Raw genomic sequence first — 20,242 nt, 5'->3', positions numbered from 1 at the left:
TTTGATATATACGTATACTATATAACAACTAGAACTGGAATAGAAGTGAATTTTGGAGATTTATATACAATTGTGGCTTCATATACCTCGCTACCTGTGAAAAGAAATCATTATTTTAAAAATGAACTAGTTAGTGACTAGAATCACTTAGGAAAACTCTCATCAAAAAATGAAAGGTGTTGTGTCCACTTCCTGCGAACTTTCTTATCTGATTGCTTCCAACAACATTTCTCGGTTGGACGAGAACAACGAAGACTTTTTGCTCTCCTATTGAAGATTGAATGATATGATAACGTGTAGCCCACTGAGACGCACCAAACCCTATTTATGTTTTGAAACAATACTTTAACTTTCTTTGGTCAATTTTATATAGTCATGTGCTCATAAATTTTGAAAATTGAATGTTAAAATACATACAATTGATAGTTTAAAGTTTGTAGCTTATGTCTGTGAAGTTTCCAATGAAGTGAAAGGCACCAAGAATGCAGTCTGCCTGTTACACTAAAAATTTGTAGTCGATCTACAACTCTTGTCATACTACTCGTAGAATATCTTGAGCTACTTAAAAACAGAGAAACGTTAACATTATTCTTTATGCGCGAGAAGGACCCATCTATCCATCAAAAGAAAAAAAGATCATAGGGAAAGATCAATTGTTGTGAAAGAGACGGACAAAACATTTGAAATGATTACTTGGAAAGAGGATAATTATATGAAGACAATTAATGGAGAATTAAACTTACCAAAATCCACAGTAACAGAGATTATAAACAAATAATTTAAATCGGAAATAATAAGACAATTAAAACTAAATACTCAACCAAATGCCTTTTATTATGCGATAACTTGCTGATTAAGTTTGAATAAGATGAAGGATTTTTAGATGATTATTACAAGTGACCAATATTTAGATTATAGATGCGTCCCCCTATAAATAGTAGTTAATATTTATGTTCCTGTACTTCCGTAACTACTTCATTAATTATGAAGGTGGATTAAAAACACCATAAGCGCCATTCTAAGCACGCTTCAAGTTTAGACGAATATAGGAAGTGCATCTATAGAGTTACACCGAAGAGATAATGAATGCCTTTCAGTTCATTGAAACCTGAAAGATATAAAAATAGACAAGTTTCTTATTTTAAATAGTGTACATAATAAATTTCTCCTTTTAGTATTGGTGACCGTTTAAGGTTTTCAAACTCATCAAATAACTTGTGTTCACAACTGATTTTATTAAGTTATTAAAGTAATATAAAATCGTAGTTATCACTGATAATATGATTAAAAATGAGCTCCTAATTTATACACTTTATGAGAAATATGCACCTACACTTATAAATATCGAATACTACTTCGAGCATTTCATTCTAAGAAAGTAAATTAAACTCATAATTACGCTAATACATTACGTTTTAATATTATGAACATAGGTAATTATGTAAAAAAAAATATCCTGAACATTCAAATAAATATACCTCTGTCGTATAAAAAGGCTATACAGAAATTCATATCCATCAAATACAAAGCAGTACAGACACTAGGGAAGAACCTGTAGTGCAACAGGGATTCCAACAGAAATGTGTGGAACTGCAAACGGAAAAAAAGTAATAGACACATAAAAACAGAAAAAGGGCAATACAAGATATTATGACATCAATAGACAGGGTTAATGTACCAAGAGGAGCCTCCAAAAGGCGTACAAAGAGTGAGTTCAAGAAACACCGCAAAAAAGTACCCTGAGGCAGAACGAGGGTATCACTCATTTTGCCGAGGATTGAAGTTATCACTCTCGAACAAGCATTACGTGACACGTGACCAATAAAAACATTAAGTCAAAAGAACCTAATAGTCACTATTGTCAACTGCTGACAGATAAACTTAACGATATTGAATTACGATAATAATGCTGCTAATGTCACTACGGTGTACAGTGACAGGAGTAGGATTGGATATAAACGTGAATCATCGAAGCCGGTAACAATAATAGATAAAATGGTACAGATCAGATTGGGAGCAAGCTTACAAAGACAGCGCGCCAGAAACTTGAATGCTACATAGACCTGTGAATAATGAAAAGAAAATACTGACACGCAAGTTTCGAATACACAGCTGACAACACGAAAACATTTTTAGATGGTCCTTTAGAAGTGCACTAGCTACTATACAGTTGTACCATCTTTCACTACAGATTAATTGAACTATTCTTTGTTTAAGATGTTAATGTTACAATGGGTACTGTGGAAATGAGTAAAATCATTCCGAAGGTCGCTTTATGGGTGAAAACCACGAGTAATACAATATCTCTTTTTAGAGGGGCATGTTACTTGCAGGAAAAAGTCCTTCGAATGCAAGAAAAAATAATTTTCTGACGCTGTACGTGATTCAGACACATGCTTTTTCTGAACGACACAAAATATGGAGCAATGAATCATGTTATATGCTTGTATATGTGCATGGAGCTTACAATGAAATGCCTTTGAATATGCCCCAGGACACTTTTCTTGACCCCAAGTGTTCATATTGCACGTGCTGATATTCGATTGAAAGTTGTAACCACAAACGTTCTTCAAATAATGATATACGGTACTGTTGTATTGCTGGTTACGGAATTTTGATACATTGTATTCAACACAATATACGTAGTTTTGTGTGTGGTTGATAACATCGACTACACCTTCATTGTGGTTTGATAGTCCTCACTTATTCGTGTGACATGTACTGATTGTTGAGAAGCGGTAATCTTTGTGCTTCGGTAACGTGACTGGTTGCCTTTCTGCTCAGAGTGATTTGTGCTGTGTACAGAAAGCTCTCTTTCCCTGACTGTTAGTCACTCCCATATTTACATGATTGATAATTCTGGATCTCCCCAAATGTTATGTTGTCCTCTTTTTCTATGTCGTTCATCGATGTTACTTATTTTTTTTCCTCTCTGTTTTTCCGTTACACTGTGACAATTTTACATTATGTATACATTACCGTTTTGTTGGATATGTCTTGTACAATCTTTGGACTTACAGCGATATAGTTCCGCTTCGTGATATTGAGTATTGTATCAATTTTTGTCCAAATGCTAAAGTGTATCTTTTGTAAACGCGCCGAGCTTAGCTTTCAGATATGATAAATTGATGAGGGAGATACTATTGGCTGATCGGTAATTTATTGGCGCCTTGTGATATTTCCGTGTCAAAAAAATATATGTATCATGATGGTACATAAGGAAAAGTAATAGTGTGTCGGAGTATTCCGGAAGGAAATTTAAATTTTGTACCCTGAAATCACATTCCTAAAGCATTCTATTTAATGTAAAATACTTTAGACTCGAAAATAATTTTCGATGAAAATATACGATTTCAATCATTGAACTGCAAACGTTAATATGTCCTAGCAATGAGGAAGTATGTTAAGATGAGAAGGTCATTATCACATGGAGAGTTCGGAATCATCCGAACTAGAGAATATATCTACCATATATGTAGGTAGGTAAAGAGATGTTAATAATAGCGGTCACAAAATTTGTCCAGATATTTAGCCTGACATATAAATGTTGAATGTCTGTCTGTGGTATAAGATGGTACTACTAGGTAATGGCTGTTTTTGGAACCCGACTAGCAATCGCATCACTTCTCGCCATATACATAAGCCCTATATTTTATGATATAGCAAATAAAAATACAGTAATATAAATAGGTCGAATATAATACTCTGGGTCCAATTTGTGGCATTTGTTATCCTGCTGAAAGATGGAGCCCATAAAAAGTTAAGAAAAAGTTGATGGGTATTTTTAACAAAGCCGTTCTTACGACGCATTAATCATACTTCTCTTATTGAAAACCGGAGGAAGCAGAATATGTAGCTTATTACCCCATTACAGAATGTCTACATGTGGATCATGGACAGCAAGTGGAAACATGTAAGATTTTCCCAAACATCTGCATATCAACGGACAAACATAAGGCCGAAACTTTGGCCAAAAAGGAAATTCATTGTCTTCTTCGAATACCACTTCTCTTCATTTAACCCACCAAAGAAGTCTCTTTCCCCCCAAATGTGTTTTTCGAAAAAACAGTATAACGTGAAATAGTATAAGGAGAACACAGACCTGCCTTCAGCAATTGATTGGATTGGTTACTTGTCTCGTGTTCACACGTACCTAAAACTGTAATGGAACATGTTAGAGTGATCCAAGCAGTCTTCTGTTTAGAAAATTCGCAGCAAAATGAGATTAAAAGTGGGGAATCCAGACTGTGTTATACGGATCTATATATCTTTTGCAAGTTTATACTTAAACTTATGCAAGTGTTGGGTAAAATATGACTGATATACTATAAGGAAACCTTAAATTAGCCACAGTAAAACTCTAGATTGTTTAACTAGTTGAAGAACAGCAATAAATCCTTCTAAGGTGCGTCATGCATAGGAAGCCCACAAAACAGTGAATGCTGATATATGGATAGTTAAAAATCATACAGTATTTCGTACAAATCAGATACATTTCGTGTGGGAATGGTCTGATATCTTCATCAGGTTGAAGAACGATGTGCAGTGGAATGATGGAATCCACAAGACTAATATACATCCCAGATAGTATCATGGGAAGATTATATGATTCTATGTTGTCTCTTCATAATACAGTAGTGTTGTAGTGAGAAGAAAACAGTTTCTTTAACATACTTTAAAGCTCAACGTCATCATATGCTTTCATCATATAAACCCACTTCTGAACAACTAGAATTACAGCTACATCAGCTGAAGTTTGTGTTTTGTAGCCATTCGAAATATCAGCTCGGGTACATTCGTAGGAGCAACAGTTTGTTTCAGAAAATCTTATGACTACATGTTATTAAAGTTATGTGTCCCAAGATAATTCGGCTTGGTTCGTAATTCTAAAACATCCCACTATTCTCCGATCATTGCATCGGGCAATTATCATCTGCCAATTACTTAAGTACGAATTTTCGAGGATGGTGACTACGAACTGTAGAGTTAACCTATGTATTGTGCAAATCCCTTAGTTCACAACCCTCTGACTATCGTGGAAGTTATAGCCTGCCTATAGTTTCAAACAAGTTATTGTTGAAGACAAAGGTTGTTAGTGATTTTCCAGATACATCTTACTTCATGTTATCACCTGTTCTTTTGTAGAATTAAATATTACTATGTGTACTTTTATGCTCATATTTCTTTTACCGTGTTTAGGTACAAACATAGCATAATGTTTAGCAGACAGTCAACTTCATGAAATTGAACTATACGTATTTAAAGTGCTAATAATAAATATCGAACTATAATACTAGATGCTAGTTTTGTAAATTGCTAGTACACAATAGTTCACTTTTAAGATACCATTTACCTACTTTAATATTCAAAAGTGATATAAAAATAAAAGCAAGGTTGCTTTTGTGCTTGTAGATATGGAGGCAGATATAAAGAGATGCATGGGCTTTTCTACGCAATGTTTGCCTTTCCGGCATACGGATTCACACGAGATGTTCTCTTTGGAACTCTAGAAATCATAGGTACGTCTAATATCTCCTGATTTTTTCTTCAAGTATACATTACATATTCTCTGAGAGGTAAAATTGTAGATAATTACTACATCAAAAATTATCTAGTCTAACATGTTGTAGACTACATCAATAATTATCCGAGTAATACAGCAAATTTTACTCAATTCAATCATCACTATAAACATTTTTTATGTTTTGTATTCTAGATTTTATAGTACATTAATTTATGTACTTCGTTGGTAAAGCTAGTGTTGAAAACGAGCACTTCTCAAGTATAGTTCAGGCACTTAACTCCTAATCCAATGCATCTTTAAACTTATAATTTTAAGTGAATTGTCTCAATTGAAGTTCACTTTCATTCATCAAACAAATGAGGTTATAGTTTTTCTTTTCTTCCATAACACTGGTCTACAGTGGATTTTTTACAGAAACGAAAGTAGCCAATCTTTATAGAGTTCGAGGCGCTGAACACGAATATCACACTTAAAATTAGCTGGTAGCTGAGGGTTGCCAGTAAATGTGGAATTTACCTTTAAATTTCATGTTTTTCACATTTATTTTGTTAGGTTTTACTCAGGAACGTATAATTACGTCCCTATTTATCGTTGCGGAATGTGTTATACCTCTTTCTATTCGTCGATGACGGTACTTTCTGAAAATTTAACAATTATTCCGGTAACCGGTGCCGTTGGGATATTACATACCCATATATCCGAAATAATCCCTTTTTTTAGAGGAAAATCCGATTTTTTATTTTTTTGCTGGCAACACTGCAATACTAAAATTAAAATTTATATTTGAAAAGTAACCTGTCAATATTGGGAATGTTTTCTGCAAATGTCGTCATGATCGAAGCGAGCCGAACTGTGAAAATAATATTATCCCTTCTACCGCAATGCCGAAATTTTCCCTACCTTTACAACAATACAGGTGCGGGGCATTTTCATGAAAACTGACACTCGTTCAAATAATACAAACACTCACAGTTTAATTCAAATACTTTACTGTATTGTTATATATGTGATGTTTTGTTGTTCTGAGATTGGCGTAGCAATTGTGTACACTTTCTTTTGTGAAATCGTAATTGAGATCACTTCTTCACTCTCCACCCAGTATTACAAAGTTGGTTCGGAGTCCAACTCCCTATTAGCCTCGGTCTCGAAAAACGTCTTCGGCTTACTGGTTCGAAGATGATGGGAAGGTGCACTATCAGTGGTAGAGCTTGGTACTAGGAATCGAAACCCAGGTAACACATGAAGACTGTGAGTTGAATCTAATTAGGTGGGTTTAGCTTGACTAAATCAAAGAGACCGTTACATTTGACTATTTATTAAGAAAAAAATAAAAATAAAAATACAGATGAATTTTACAAAATCGGTTACTTGGAATGACAACTTGGAAGTTAGACTACATTACTTAAGTGGGAGCACAACCCCTATAATACTCAATGGGTGCTAGAAGGATTTATGCTAAACCGCGATTTATTGAAAATAGTGAAACATGAACTTCGTGCATCGCAACTTGCATTGGCCCGAAGGGAAAACTATTAAGTCTCGAAGGGGGAATTTGGGTCTCAGATTGAAGGGACTTCGTATTCGTTATTAAACATTCTCAAAGTGCTACTACAAATCTCAAAGTGATCATCTCTAGTTGAAGGGGGAACTTAGAAAAAATTAATCACATACCTGTTGTTATACTAAGCGTCCGGAGCTAGGGAGCACACACACTCGATGATCGTCGACTTCAGAATCAACCGGAGCGGCGAGCAGGCCTCGCTTATAAAGACGTTACGTCCCACGCATTTCTGCCAGTTCTGACGTAGCTCGAAGGCGACGTCACGAGCCTCATCGAGCATGGGAGAGACTTCTTCACGCGCATGCTCAATAGTGGTTAAGACTTCTAGGTTTTTTCTATGATTTTTCTCTATCACGCCGGAATTGAAATTCCTATTTTACATTTATTTTTAAGTTTTTTACACCTAACTCTAACTACATAATAGGTTGCATGTCTTTATCACTTGCGTGGTATTTCCTAAATATTACATCTAGGACCCGGCTCTGTGACCTGAGTAAAATCAAAGCCAGGGTCATACCACTATTCCATGCGTGTGGTTTGGTGTCAATGAGGCATCAGGTTGATAATTCAATCTGGACCTCACCTGACTCCGTTCTCCCTATTTCTCTTTCCCTTACTGCAAACACAATTTGAAACGCGCGGGCGTCTCGCCCTATAATTTGGAGTCCGGCCTAGGACTTCGAGGCACAACTGTGTAACAGTTATCCGCCGACCTCGGTAAAAAAAAAATAAACAAAAAAAATGTCGAAAGTTGTCTTTCTAGCATCTATATTCATTTACAACAACGGTTGTCCAAGGCAAGTTGCTGGGAGTTAAAGGGTTAATATAGAACTGGCCTTACGTCAGGCGCTAGGAAACTAAAAAAAAACAAACTTTCTTGAGGGATTTGGAGATTATGCACGACTAACTGCAAGAGAGCGTGATTGTAAGATTTCATGTGTCATAACTGACTATAGTACGTATAAATGTTACTCAATTCCATTAACAAACTCTTAGATTAAAACTCTGTAGGATGAAACCTTACAACCATGGATTCCTTCTAGCTTATATCTACCAACAGGTTTTGCATGAACTCACAATAGTATTTTTTTTATTGTTTTTTTTTTTTTTTTTTTTTTTACCAATTCCTAACCATGTTATTAAGCATGACTTCGAACCGATTATGAGTACAACTTCTAGTAGTATAAAGAAAAGTAAGATTTTGTGAATCCAATAATTTGCTAATTACCATTGTATTTACGGTACTGAGTACAAGTATAGTTATACGTGTTAATTGTGCTTGTCGCAGGCTATTAAGTTTATTCAACTAGAAATGAAAGAATTTTTGACATTATATACACTCAAATAAAAAAAATAGCGTGAAGCGCTTTAAAGTTTGACTGTGATGAACGATAAAATTACAAGAGTAGTTCTCATTGTTTATAGTATAAGCCAAATGGGATAACATGTAATTATGTAGACTAGTATATTCAATTGTGTTGCCTGAATTTTTTTTTTTTTTTAATTAATGCGGGGTTGTGCTTTACAGTTTGTGAACAACATTTCTTACGTTGTTTCTATATACCAGTTATACTTTATCAATCATAGGCTATACTCTACTTTCCAGAATCAAATGAAGATTTTATAACCTGTAATGTATTGAAAGTATTGGAGTACTCCCTTGAGTAAACCTTTGAAGATATTTGAATACTCCATTACATATTTGGTAATATATTTGGTAATATATTTACTTGTAACATAGAAGCGATTGCATACTAAATGATTAAATCGCCTATGTAAAATAACTTGAGTAATTAACAACTAGCGATTACAACAGTTGCTGAATGCTTAATAAATGTTAGAAATGCGTCTATACGCATTTTATATTAAACTCATCCTATTGTTATTAAAAATGCATCTCACATTATTAGTTATTGCTCTTTGTATTGATAATGCAAGAAAAATGTAATATATTTCAAACTTACTGTATAGCTCTGTTCTATACAGGGTAATCATAGTATGTACATGTGTTTTTCTAAACTTCTACTCAGCCTGATTGCTATTTTGACCTCGATTTGGTTTCTCTCATCCTGTGTGGTATGCATTACGCTAGACACAATGATATTTACGTATACTGATAACGTACAGACATTACAATCGATTAGCGCATTTTAGCACACCTAAGGATTACATATAACAACTCTAGACTTCTTTTCATGAATCCATGAGAGGTTGTGTTAGCAAAGGGGGGAGTCTGAATGGTTAAAATACTGACCCTATGGTTAGTGTGTTAGTTTATGCCCTAATGGCCTATGGTAGTATCAGATACAAAATCTAATAATCAGGGATGCAGTTACATTTGCTATACCAAAAGACAGGTTTCTTGCAGGGGATTTCATATCGATTCCTTATAATTAGAGGGGAATGTCAGTGGGGGTTATAGGTTAGTATCGTTAGTATTCCTATTCTTATTACTTTAATAATAGTATGAACGTATGTTATGTCTTCTTTATTTAATTTATTTTTTTTTAATAAATAAAGGGATTTCTTTGCGGTTACAAAGGGAATTTTACGAAGTCAAGTTACATCATGTTTCATCGTGTTAGTGGATCTTGTTGATTTATAGGATAGATTTTAAACGCAAAAGTTAACCACAACATAAGCTATAGTTGATATGTTTTTAAAACACACCGGAAGTATGTTCCGTTCTTTCTTTTAATTCTACTAGCCTTGACTGATAACAGGCTTCGGTTTCCGTTGTGGTGAACTTTTCTGTTTTTAAATCTTAAATGCCTAGTGTAAGGGAGTTAGTTATGCGGAGAATAATTCTATATGATGGCGTCACGGTGAACTGTTGTTGAGCACAGTTAAATACAATGTGCAATGGAGAATTTAATAAATTATTTCCTTGTCTTTTTCGCTTCGGTGTTGGCCAAAAGATAGCTATACAGAGGGTTCCAAAACTTACGGTTTTTAACATGGTAGAATGAAAATGTGTAAACTCGATTACTATACTCACTTATAGGCTTCGTTACATGTTTAAAAACAAACTTGTGCTTTTACTTGACCAAATAATAGAAATTCAATTTTTTTACATTTAGACTATGACTGTCCATGGTTTTTTTTGTTATTGGTCCGTTAGATCGTGGATATTACAATGAAATTGAGTTGTTTCATATATTGAGAAATATTTAAAGTCATTTATGCATATATTGAAAAATGTTTACAATCTTCTTATGATTTTTCACAACGCTGATTTGAAAGGAGTTTTTATTCCTTTTATTTTGAGTCTTATCACTTGTCCAAATTTTCTGTTTGTACTGATACGAGAAGAGTTTTTCACCTGTAAGCAATGAACTGAGGTAAGTCAATGGAAGTCTGTCCATAGATAAACGAGATTTTCTTGTCACTGCAGGATTTTATAAAAGTTTGTAGCACAAAGAAAGTTCTGGATCCGGATGGAAATTCAGATTTTAGATCACTGTTGCCCATTTCTAAACAGTGATGGATCGATCAATAACAGTAATCGATTACCATATCATCCCTCTGGATCAGCCCTGGAGGGGGCTGACAGGTTGCAATCTGGATCCTTGGGTACCTCCAGATACCAGGGGGGGGGCCTTACTCTAGACATCACACTGGGTAGGCAATGGATATGGCTCTGCAATCAGAGAGACTATTAGACTACATAATCATTAATGCGTTACATAATATCTTTGTCTTATGCGAAGTACTTGTTCACATAGGAAGTCCACCGAATCCCTTTTGTAATTGTTCATTATATATATTTTTTCAACGGGGCTGACCACACATCAAATCTAAGAAAGATATAGTAATCAATGGAACCTGCAGGGGTTACCCAAAAATGAGGCTATTCGAAGATGAGATTCGAATACAGAATGTTTTTCCTCCAGATGTCCTGAATGTGCTGACCACACATCGTCAGCATCTAGGCATAGAAACCTGTTTAAATATTGTATGTGATTGTAGTAATATCACAAGAATCAATTTTGTATCATTGAACAAATAAACCAGAAGCCTAGAATTGATTGTATGTGCGCTGACCACACATTATTGTTAGGATGCCTCTTGTGTTCAAGCTGTGACTGTGGATGAAGATCGAACAATGTCACGGTAAGACAAGTTCTTCTCAAATAGATTGATGTACCTAACTCGGCTTGTTTCGTTGTGAGTGGAATGATAATGATGGAGGAAACTGCATTGTTAAATATTCTTTCCACTTACTGTTATGATTAATGGGTGATGAATCATATGGTGAGTAAATCCAAGGTACTTTACAAGATGGGTCAATACCTAGTGTGTTATGACACGTCAGGACGTAATGGCCATATTGACATACATTTGCCGTATCTTTTGTTTCAGCTGTAGTCAGGTTGAGAACTAGAGTATTAAAAGGAAGTTTGAATTTAGCCAGCGTGGCGGAAGTGAACTAATTATACAGCTTGGTATACTGACAAGTGGCTTGGTAAATTATCAGCTCAGCTGACGAATGTTTGGAGGGAGAGAGGGGAAAAAGGGGGTTTTGCATCGCAACTGAGAGATTTCATCTAGTATACTGTTACAGAAGCCAGCTTCAGACCAGTGACATCTCAGCATTGTCAGATAAGTATATTTGCATTGTTTTTCTAATTTAGAAGACAAGAAGTGGTCAGTCGTTCAGATTTTCATGCATGAGTACAAGAAGTCTATTGTATACAATCTTTTATACCTTGGAATGTTAATATTATCTACCTTTTCTTTATTTCTTTTTTTTTTAATTAACTATAACAAAGATTGTGAGTTTTGAATCTAGGTTACTTCGGAAACCCCAGAACTATTAAACAGAGTTGAGATTCAACAAGATTTAATTAAATTTAATTATACCATTGCAAATATGCTATTTGCAAAGTATCATCAAAATTTGTTAATGAATTTAATTAAAAACAAAAATTGTAACTTATCTAAAGCAGACTGATATAAGTTTCTGGCAACTAATTGAACTAAAACACACTCAAGAAAAACGGATATAACTTAAGCATGCAGGATTTCATAATTGAACTGCATTTCTAGGTTTACACTTTATTACACCTTATGTACTCATAGTGTTCAAGACAAGACGTATCTCACAATAGGGCAATCTATCACTTGATAAATGCTCAGTTAACGTGCATATATATATATTTTTTTTTTCAATTGTAGTGTCTCGCTAAATCTTTGATAATGTGTTGTCTCAATTGTTACAGATTTCTTGAAATAATATTGTAGGGTTTTGAGCTCTATAACGTTAATTATTGACAATTGAGGCCCTCAGAGGAGGCAGTCTTATCTTGTGCACATTGTGATTTGTTCATTATATTTGCAACCCTTTGTAAGTAGTTTAGTAAGAATAATAAAGAAAAATGTCAAATTCCTTTTTTTTTTGTTTTGAAGGAAATCGATATTCAAGTGATTAAAAATAACTATCTTTTAACAAAAATATAAAAAAGAAAATGGATACTCAGTTATTTCCAAAGCGTAGGTCCTGTCACTGCTTTTTACCTGGGCCGGTTCTGCTACTTCGGCTTCTGTAAGGAAAAACCTGAAACGAAAAAAAAATTCTCCCACACACACATAGCATTATAGGCTGGACGTGGGAACCTGAAGTTGAGTGTAGTGTCCCAGCTACTTATTAATCGAATTTGACGAACTTTGGTAGTTAAGGCGTGACTGGGTTTTGAAGGAGAGCTATCTTATTTAATTTTGAAATATTAAGTAGGAGGCTAATTATTGTTTTTATTGAGTATGATAATCAACGAGTTTAAATAAGATCTTAACTTTGTGGTTCATATTTTTCAGCTTGTTGGAGTATACGTACCATCTGTTGCTCGGAAAACACAAAGGAAGGAGAAGAGAAGACGTACGTCTCCAAAGACACTAAGGGGAGGTTTTCTTGTTACAGGGTAAGTACTATCTCCTTGACTTGTTAGTGTGTTATTTTTGAAACATGCGTTTTTTAATTTCTTCACATCAAGCTACCAATTGGTTTTACTAGTGAGTGTTAACTTAGTTGAGTGCTAACTCGAGTGCAATGAAATCACAGTTCATATCCGGGGAGCATCCCATACCGATTTTTATTACTACTGAATCATAATGAAAGCAAGTGACCGACGTTACATTGTAGCAGTGATTATACGAAGTGCAGTTTGCATTACCTGTGAATATAGTAAGTGTTTCCCTAAGGAAAACAAAAACGTTGTTTAGTGTATGTCACTCATACAAAAAGTGCGTGAGTCGGGACTCGATCTCCGACTGATCTGTTTCCTTTCAACGTGAGATACAATTTCGTAACTGCCAATCACCTCCGGTAATTGAGACCATTTTTGCAACGATATTAATTTTGACTGGAATATGTCGGGGCTCGAACTCAGGACCTCTAGTGTAGGTAGTGAGGATATGTGATCCACTAAATGTCTATTGAAAGTAATTGATTCTAGCCTACTTTTACATAACCAATTCAAGTACAAACTTGCGCTCGTGAGGAGCGATAATTAAAGAAGGGATCCCGTAGGGGCTCGAACCAGGAATCGCTAAGAGTCAATTGTTTATCTGAGACTATGGCTTATCCCAATCGTAATGATTTATGAGGCAACCTTATTATTAGTATTCATTTCGTTGTGACGTCATTCCCCTAGTTTCTTACTTATCTATTTTCCCGTTAGAAATGTTGGTGTGTATAGAAGCTACACGCAACAACATCCTGAGTCCTTGTTAACAGCTGGACTCACTTCCGTCACCCGATAAGAGGTGATTTGTTTTAGTTTTAAGGCAGAATGAAAGACAAGTGTTGAGAAAGTATCCGTGAACATTTTAAGAAGTTGCATCAAACAAAATGCTATTCGATTAACTTTTAAGTTATAAAGAGTACACTTTTGTTTGTTTATTTTCACAATTTATTTCATTCAAAGTGATAACTACCATCACGTTTTTTATATTTATATCCTAAAGTTCGTGTGCGCCATGCGTTGTTGTGAGGCAGTGCTTTTTCCACCTATTAGACAGGGCCGCTTATGAAGGGGGCCACCGAATTTTGAAAGTCTCCTGACTGGTAGTTTTAAATCTTTTGACGGACATAACCATAAGGGTAATTCTGAATAAATTTAAGTTAGTTTACACCAAATTTATTTAAAACAAGTTGACAGAGCTCGTATATCCTTAATATGTGTCCCTTGATTTATGGAAATCTCTATTATTCGAGTATCGAACCTAATTATGAAATGATGTACACGTACTGATTCGCTTCCAATGTTTTATTATTATTATTATTATTATTATTATTATTATTATTATTATTATTATTCTACTGTACCGGTGATAGCGTGACTTACTACCACTCTGCGTTGTATTCTCAGCATTATGTGCCTTTTAATCGAACCAAGCGAAGATTTTAACTTGTATGAAGGCAGTTACACAAGGGTGATTGAAAAACACGGGTATAGTGGTGTAGTGGTAGGACAACATCTTGAATGTTACTATAGCCCACAATGATGTCCTTTTTGTAACCGTGACTTTACATAACATGGTGATAGTAATATAATCAGGTTAGTTACAATGAGCGGTTTCTAGCCCATTACCCAATGGTGGGAGGACAGAAAAAAAATGGAGGGGGCTCGATTTACCCCCAATATTCGTACGAAATACATATGGTAGCCTTAACACTAACTTAAGTTTAGCTTGCCACAATGAAATAATGATACCATATGATACTATCTAGTAATTTGATAAACATAACTGAAAATATTATTCTAAAATGAGCATCACTGTTAACACTTGATCTTAATCCAACATGAATATAACTAAAGGTAATGTAATCTTACTAACTAAATGTAGTGAAGTATAGTACACAGGTAGCCATTTACATTTTTTTTAAATGAATAGCCAATACATATACATATATAATTGTAAATGTATTATGTACAATATACCCAGTAGGCTAGTACATTGCCGTAATTTGCCAATAGATTGGCCATCACTAAGAGATTGGTCAGTTTTACAGCAGCATAAGGTCAATTGTGGTCACCCAAAAGGGGTCGCAGAAAAATTTCACTCATATCCATGGAGCAGCAGCAGCAGAAAACATGTCAGAGACTAAGGCGTATTTCTCCATATTTCGTTTTCTACTTAATTGTATTGTAGTATAGTTTTATTTTATTTTATTTTATTTTTAAATTGTCTTGCCAATATGCTTCCCGCCCGAACTACGCGGAAAAAAAATAAAATAAAAATAATAATTGCTCAAGAAGAAACAAATGGGGTAGGCATTGTGTGGAGTAACCTATGTAAATATCTGGTGGGGGGAATTCCAGCTTTCCCTTTTCTCTCTCTCTTTTTTTTTTTTAAAACAGGCAGATATCCTGGGTCACAGGAAAAACGTCCCGTAAGCATGCGTGTATCCTAAGTAGGCATAAGTTTGTCGCGGAACAACCCAGAGCGGGCAATATGGACTCTGCTTTAATTTCCAGGTTAATGCTTTCCTAGACACGAAGAGGGAGAGCGGCGGATTTCTCGTAAGAGAGAAATGAAATAATCAGGCGGCGGCAACGGATGGAATCCTGGACCGTGACTGAAGAGTTTGCATCTGCAACGACGTATGCTAAAGTCGGAGTTACATATTCAAGGCGTTATACCTGTACGTATTAATGTTAGTAGCTACTAATAATATTTTACTTTTCGGCTATGTCAACATTTATTTTCCTTTTAGGTTCTCTGTGTTTGGCAGCATATTGGGAGTCCTATAGGAGAAGAAGAAGGGTAACTCATTCGTGCCCGGGCACATTCACACAAAGAACAAAAAAAAAAAATTATTCATCCCAATATGTTGGCAAAACATTTATTTTGGTATTAATCCGACATAACTTTTCTGTGACGCGTCAAACTTTTCCTTGGTAGTGTAGTTATGGAAGGTTTGGTAGATGTGGTAGGGCCCTAATTTTAAAAATGACTTATTTGCTCCTCAGACCACGTATTAGCGCCGCCCACTAGGATGACTGCCTATTTCCATAGTAGGCCATGGGTGTTTAATGCCGCATCGAATGGAGAGGAGAATGGATTCCAGGAAGTAACTTATTGTTTTTAAGTTGATGAAGAGTATATTATAACTTTTTGTTTGTTTTTAATTTCACAATGTATTCTTTTCAGGCTCTATCTATAGCCCTGTATGCACGTGTTCCGGTATACCAGAGGTCTTGCATCACTACAGGTACTCCACTTTTGAGTGGTCTATGTGATGTATGAGAGATTCGACACACTCACTAATGAATATACGCCAAGTTTTTCCCTTTTTTTTTTTAAATCCGTCTCAATTGAGGCGACCAGGTCTCATGAGCGACCCATATATTACGCTTAACATTCATCGTCCTCACTGTCGCTAGAATCTTCCGGCTCGCGTAAGTTGTCTCGGGGGTAATACTTCTTCAATCTTTCAATAGTTACAATCTGAGTGTGGTTAGGGTTTGCTACTAATTCGATTTTACAAGCATTTGTGGGAGAAATACTCCTTAGGTAATACGGTCCCATATACTTGGGTGTCAATTTTGGAGAAATATCCTTCTTAGGTAAATAATCTCTACACAATACTAAGTCACCAACCTTTAATTTAATAGGTTGTCTAGTGCGATCAACGCGTAACTTAGTCTGCTGCTGTGCATGTGTCATAGCCTTCTGGGCTAGTTTACGGATTAACTTTAGTTGTTTCTGATGTTCCTGTATTTTCGTGAATTGATACGGGGTGTCCAACTGAGTGGGAAATCTGGCCTTTTGACCAAAAACAATCTCATATGGGGAATATTTCCTAATAGGGGAGGTTGATATATTATAAGCATATGCACACAAGCGGACATATTCCGCCCACTTAGTAGGCTGTTTAGCCGTATACTTAGTAAGGAAACTTGCAATGACAGAGTTGAATTGTTCACACAGTCCGTTCGTTGACGGTTTAAATGCTGCGGTTCGAACATGCTTAATGTCAAATAAGTCATTCAGTTCGGCCATTATCGTTGATAAAAAATTACTTCCTCTATCCGTCAGTACCTCTTTAGGGGGGCCAAAACGCGTGATTAACTCGTCCAACATGGCCCTAGCCACTGTCGGGGCTTTAATATTTCGTAGCGGTACTAATATTGCGAAATGGCTGAGATATTCTATCATAACCAGGATATAGCTGTAGCCTGCGCTACTATGTAGCGGGCCAAAAATATCCAAACTCCAGCGGGAAAATAATTCCTCTTTTACAGGTAAGGGATGAAGAAAACCTTGTTTCTTTTCTCTAGGGATGTTCACCCTCTGACATTCGTCACAAGAGCGGACGTATTCCTTAACTATTTTCCCCATGTTCGGAAAATAGTAACGTTCATTCACTTTAGAATAAGTGCGAGAAAATCCCGTATGACCTCCGCACAGCGGAGACGAATGGGCCTCTTGTAATATGTCGGGAATAGCCTTTTCTGGTATCACTAGTTTCTTATCTTTGTTCATGACTCGATATAACACATCGTCAACTACAACATAGGGTTTTAGAGCACGATCAGTGGGGTTATCTTTCTTCTTCTGTATTAGTTCTCTAATTTTATCGTCCTCTTTTTGCATTGTTGTGATATCTATTTTGGGACATAACACTAGGTTGCACACCTCTGCACAATCTTCTTCTTGACCAAATTTGGAGGGTAATTCATCCTTTAGCGGACATCTTGACAAAAAGTCGGCGGTCACGTTATTGCGGCCCTTGACGTGTTGAATCGTAAATTCATAGGGCTGCAAACGAATTGCCCAACGCATGAAACGGGAATTTAGCATCTTATTGTTTCTGAGGTAACATATGCCGTGCGCATCGGTCCGCACAATAAAGGGACGGTCTGCCAATAGAAAGTGGAAATGCAAAATTGTCTTGGTAACTCCTAGCGCTTCAAGCTCAACCGTGGAGTAGTTGAGCTCCGCTGGGGACAATGATTTCGAAAAATATGCTATTGGGTGTTCTTGGTTATCTTCTTTAATTTGTGCGACATATCCACCTATTCCGTCTCGACAAGCATCCGAATAAACTATGGCGTCCTGATTCGGATCAAAGTGGGCAAGGACCGGAGCAGAGGTAAGACAAGATTTCAAAGTATCCCATGCTTGTTTCTCAGTTTCTCCAAATTCGAATTTGGCGTTCTTTTTAGTCAACGAAATGAGTGGTTTTGCAATAGTAGAAAACCCTTGAACAAAAGCTCTGTAGAAGGAACAAAGTCCAATAAAACTACGTATTTCTTTAACTGTTGTAGGGTATGGTACCTTGGCTATAGCTTCCGTTTTTGCGGGATCTACACAAATTCCTCGTCTACCGACGATGTGACCAAGCACAGAGGCTTCTTCGTAACCAAAGTAACATTTCTTAGGGTTGAGTTTTAGGTTGGCCTCCCGGAGTCGAGATAAAATAATTCTCGTTCTTTCTATTAAATCAGGGAAAGAAGGACTAGGACAAACCAAATCGTCTAAATAACAAATTACATACTTCCACATGATGTCACCAAATATAACATTCATCATATTTTGAAAAAGGGCCGGGGCCGTGCTTAGGCCGAATGGTAGTCTCAAAAATTCGAATTTTCCACGGCTGCAGATGAATGCAGTCTTCTCTATATCACACGGACGGATTAATAATTGGTTGTAACCATTTTGCATATCGAGCGTATTTATGTATTTGGTACCATTCAGAAATGCTAATATATCATCTATATGCGGCACTGGCGTATAATTGGGCCTTAATATCCTATTTAGAGCCCTGAAATCTGTACATATGCGCGGGGAGCCATCTTTTTTAGCTACTATCACAATTGGTGCAGAATATGGGCTTTGACTTTCTCGGATAATATTGCTGTCTAACATTCTTTGGATCTATGCCGCGACTATCGCTCTCTGTTTTGGTGTCTCTCTATATGGGGGGGTGAGAAACAGGTATATCTGTAATGACCTCTAGGGGACACATAAATTTATCGGTAGCCGCAGTCAGACGGGACTTGTCCCAGGCTACAACGTCCCTAAATTCCATCAATAAGTCCAGCAATTGATTTCTTTCTTCGGGGTTTAAGTTTGGGCCAATATTTAATGCTTGGGCTAATTCTTCCTTTGTTTGGGGGACTTTCTGGGGTTGTTCAGGGACTTCCACGTCCTCTGTTTCATCTTTGTTAGTAAGTTGTATGATCTGATTAACGGCCTGTACATTATTATCCGTTTTGTCATTTAAGGACTCGCCCTGGGGAACAAGTTTCCCTAAATAAAGATTTTTAGACAAAGATCTGGCTCGATCTGAACTATTAAAAATAGTCAGAGTAATACTTCCATTATCAGTAAAAACTGGACCTCTTGGGATCAAACAGGAGTGCCAATATCGAATTCCTTTAGACGGTAAAAATTCCCAAATATGCACGTTCCCGGTTGGCGCGGTAATTTCTATGTCATAAGAAGCTTTGGACGGCACGCGGACATTTGCTGGAAGGTGTACTTTATAGGTAGTGTCCGGATAGATATCAAAAAGTTCGTCGTTCAGCCCCAAGGGGTTTGGCACGACCTCTTTCTGACTATGATCCTGAGCAGAACTCTCTAGATCAGGGAGGGTTGCGGGATCATTTACACTTCCTTGCGTTATCAATTGTTTTCCTAATGTTTCTAAATGTCCGCTATTTGATTTTTCCTCTACAGGCTCATGAGGCGCCTGGGAGGCCAGGGGTGGTTTTACAGAGTGTTGCTTCTTTTTGTTATATCTTGTCGCATAAGACGCATTCTCTTTCTTTCTCGGTATAGTCTCTGTATCCGAACTATCTGTGGAACTAACGGCCAAAATTCCACTAGGGCCTGGTTGAGGGTCAAAACTGCATAGATTCTTTTCCTCTCTCTCTAAGTCAGGTGAATTGGTAAGTTCCAGCTCAGGAGCACTGGAAGATACCTTGATTTTCTTAGTTCGGTTACGTCTTGCCTTTTTACGACTATTGACTTTTCTATTCGTTCTATTCGTAGGTTCCGAGGGAACTTTTGTAGTTTCCCGGGAACACACGAATACACGAGATGTAATTTCCTTAACAGGGAGTTTTTGTCTCTTATAAGCTACACTAACAACGGGATTTATGTGATTTCCGGTGACCAATTCTGGAGACAGATCCTTCCTCCTA

At 36.4% G+C, this 20,242-nt stretch overlaps 1 protein-coding gene across 1 annotated transcript in view; it reads left to right on the top strand.

The window, feature by feature from the left end:
- The window catches only part of LOC145685161 (uncharacterized), a 64,556-nt gene that overhangs the window by 33,984 nt on the left and 10,330 nt on the right, over positions 1-20,242 (top strand). The window contains exon 4 of the mRNA XM_081757514.1: positions 5,413-5,519. Coding sequence (XP_081613640.1) covers positions 5,413-5,519 — 107 coding nt within the window. The remainder of the gene's footprint in view (positions 1-5,412; positions 5,520-20,242) is intronic.

Source organism: Thermobia domestica, chromosome 5 (genome assembly GCF_964235325.1).
Source record: "Thermobia domestica chromosome 5, izTheDome1.hap1.1, whole genome shotgun sequence".
Lineage (NCBI taxonomy): Eukaryota > Metazoa > Arthropoda > Insecta > Zygentoma > Lepismatidae > Thermobia > Thermobia domestica.
The sequence above is the reverse complement of the archived record's forward strand: the minus strand, read 5'-3'. Positions and strand labels throughout refer to the sequence as shown.